Below are 738 nucleotides of genomic sequence, written 5' to 3'. Positions count from 1 at the left end.
ATTTTTTTTCGATTTCTCACACCCCTGCTATGGCTTTGTAATTTATCACTTTTATGATGCTTTTTGTCCTTTTGGGAGCTTAACGGATCCTAATCATGCTTCAATCTTGTATGGAAATATAGCAGCATAAACATTCTTTAAAATTTCTCCTTTTGTGTTTCAAGTCTTCAACAAAGACAGAGGTTTGGAACAACATGTGGGTGAGTAAATGATGACTTTGTAGTGAGCTAATCCTTTAAACAAAAGCCTCTAGCTTTTTATTCATTTTGTGAGCTGCTTGCTTTAAAAGACATAGCATTTGTCATTATAATGAAGCAACCAGGATTTGGCTTGATGAGAAGAATCCAATTTAGGATTTAATTTGCAACAAGAGTCAACCTCTCTTACCTCTCTGTTAATAAAGACTGTGCTTCATATGGATGAGACAAAGGCAACAAGAGGAATCATTACTATGCTCCCTTACCCACACTCCCTTTTCTAGATGCTAATTATTTTATGCAAAGAACAACAAACACAAACTGCCTACATTACATCAAGCCCACAGGCCATTACATTTATTGATCTTTCTGCATACTTCGGTACTAGGATGCCATCCAATATGAAAAGAAATATAATTCAAATAAATTTGCCAGGAAAAATTATTTTGCCATTTTTAAAAGCAATATACAATGCAAAGTTTTCTGCTTGAATACAGGAATATATTTTAAAATGCAATTTATTCCTGTGATGCAAAGCTGA

General features: G+C 33.9%; 1 protein-coding gene across 1 annotated transcript in view; it reads left to right on the top strand.

The window, feature by feature from the left end:
• LOC107589193 (synaptotagmin-9-like) overlaps nucleotides 1-738 on the top strand; it is a 44,219-nt gene that overhangs the window by 28,066 nt on the left and 15,415 nt on the right. Inside the window, exon 6 of the mRNA XM_016277558.1 lies at nucleotides 165-200. Coding sequence (XP_016133044.1) covers nucleotides 165-200 — 36 coding nt within the window. The remainder of the gene's footprint in view (nucleotides 1-164; nucleotides 201-738) is intronic.

Source organism: Sinocyclocheilus grahami, unplaced genomic scaffold (genome assembly GCF_001515645.1).
Source record: "Sinocyclocheilus grahami isolate Dianchi unplaced genomic scaffold, SAMN03320097.WGS_v1.1 scaffold113.1, whole genome shotgun sequence".
NCBI classification, from domain to species: Eukaryota; Metazoa; Chordata; class Actinopteri; order Cypriniformes; family Cyprinidae; genus Sinocyclocheilus; species Sinocyclocheilus grahami.
This window is presented reverse-complemented; position numbering and strand designations above follow the sequence as displayed.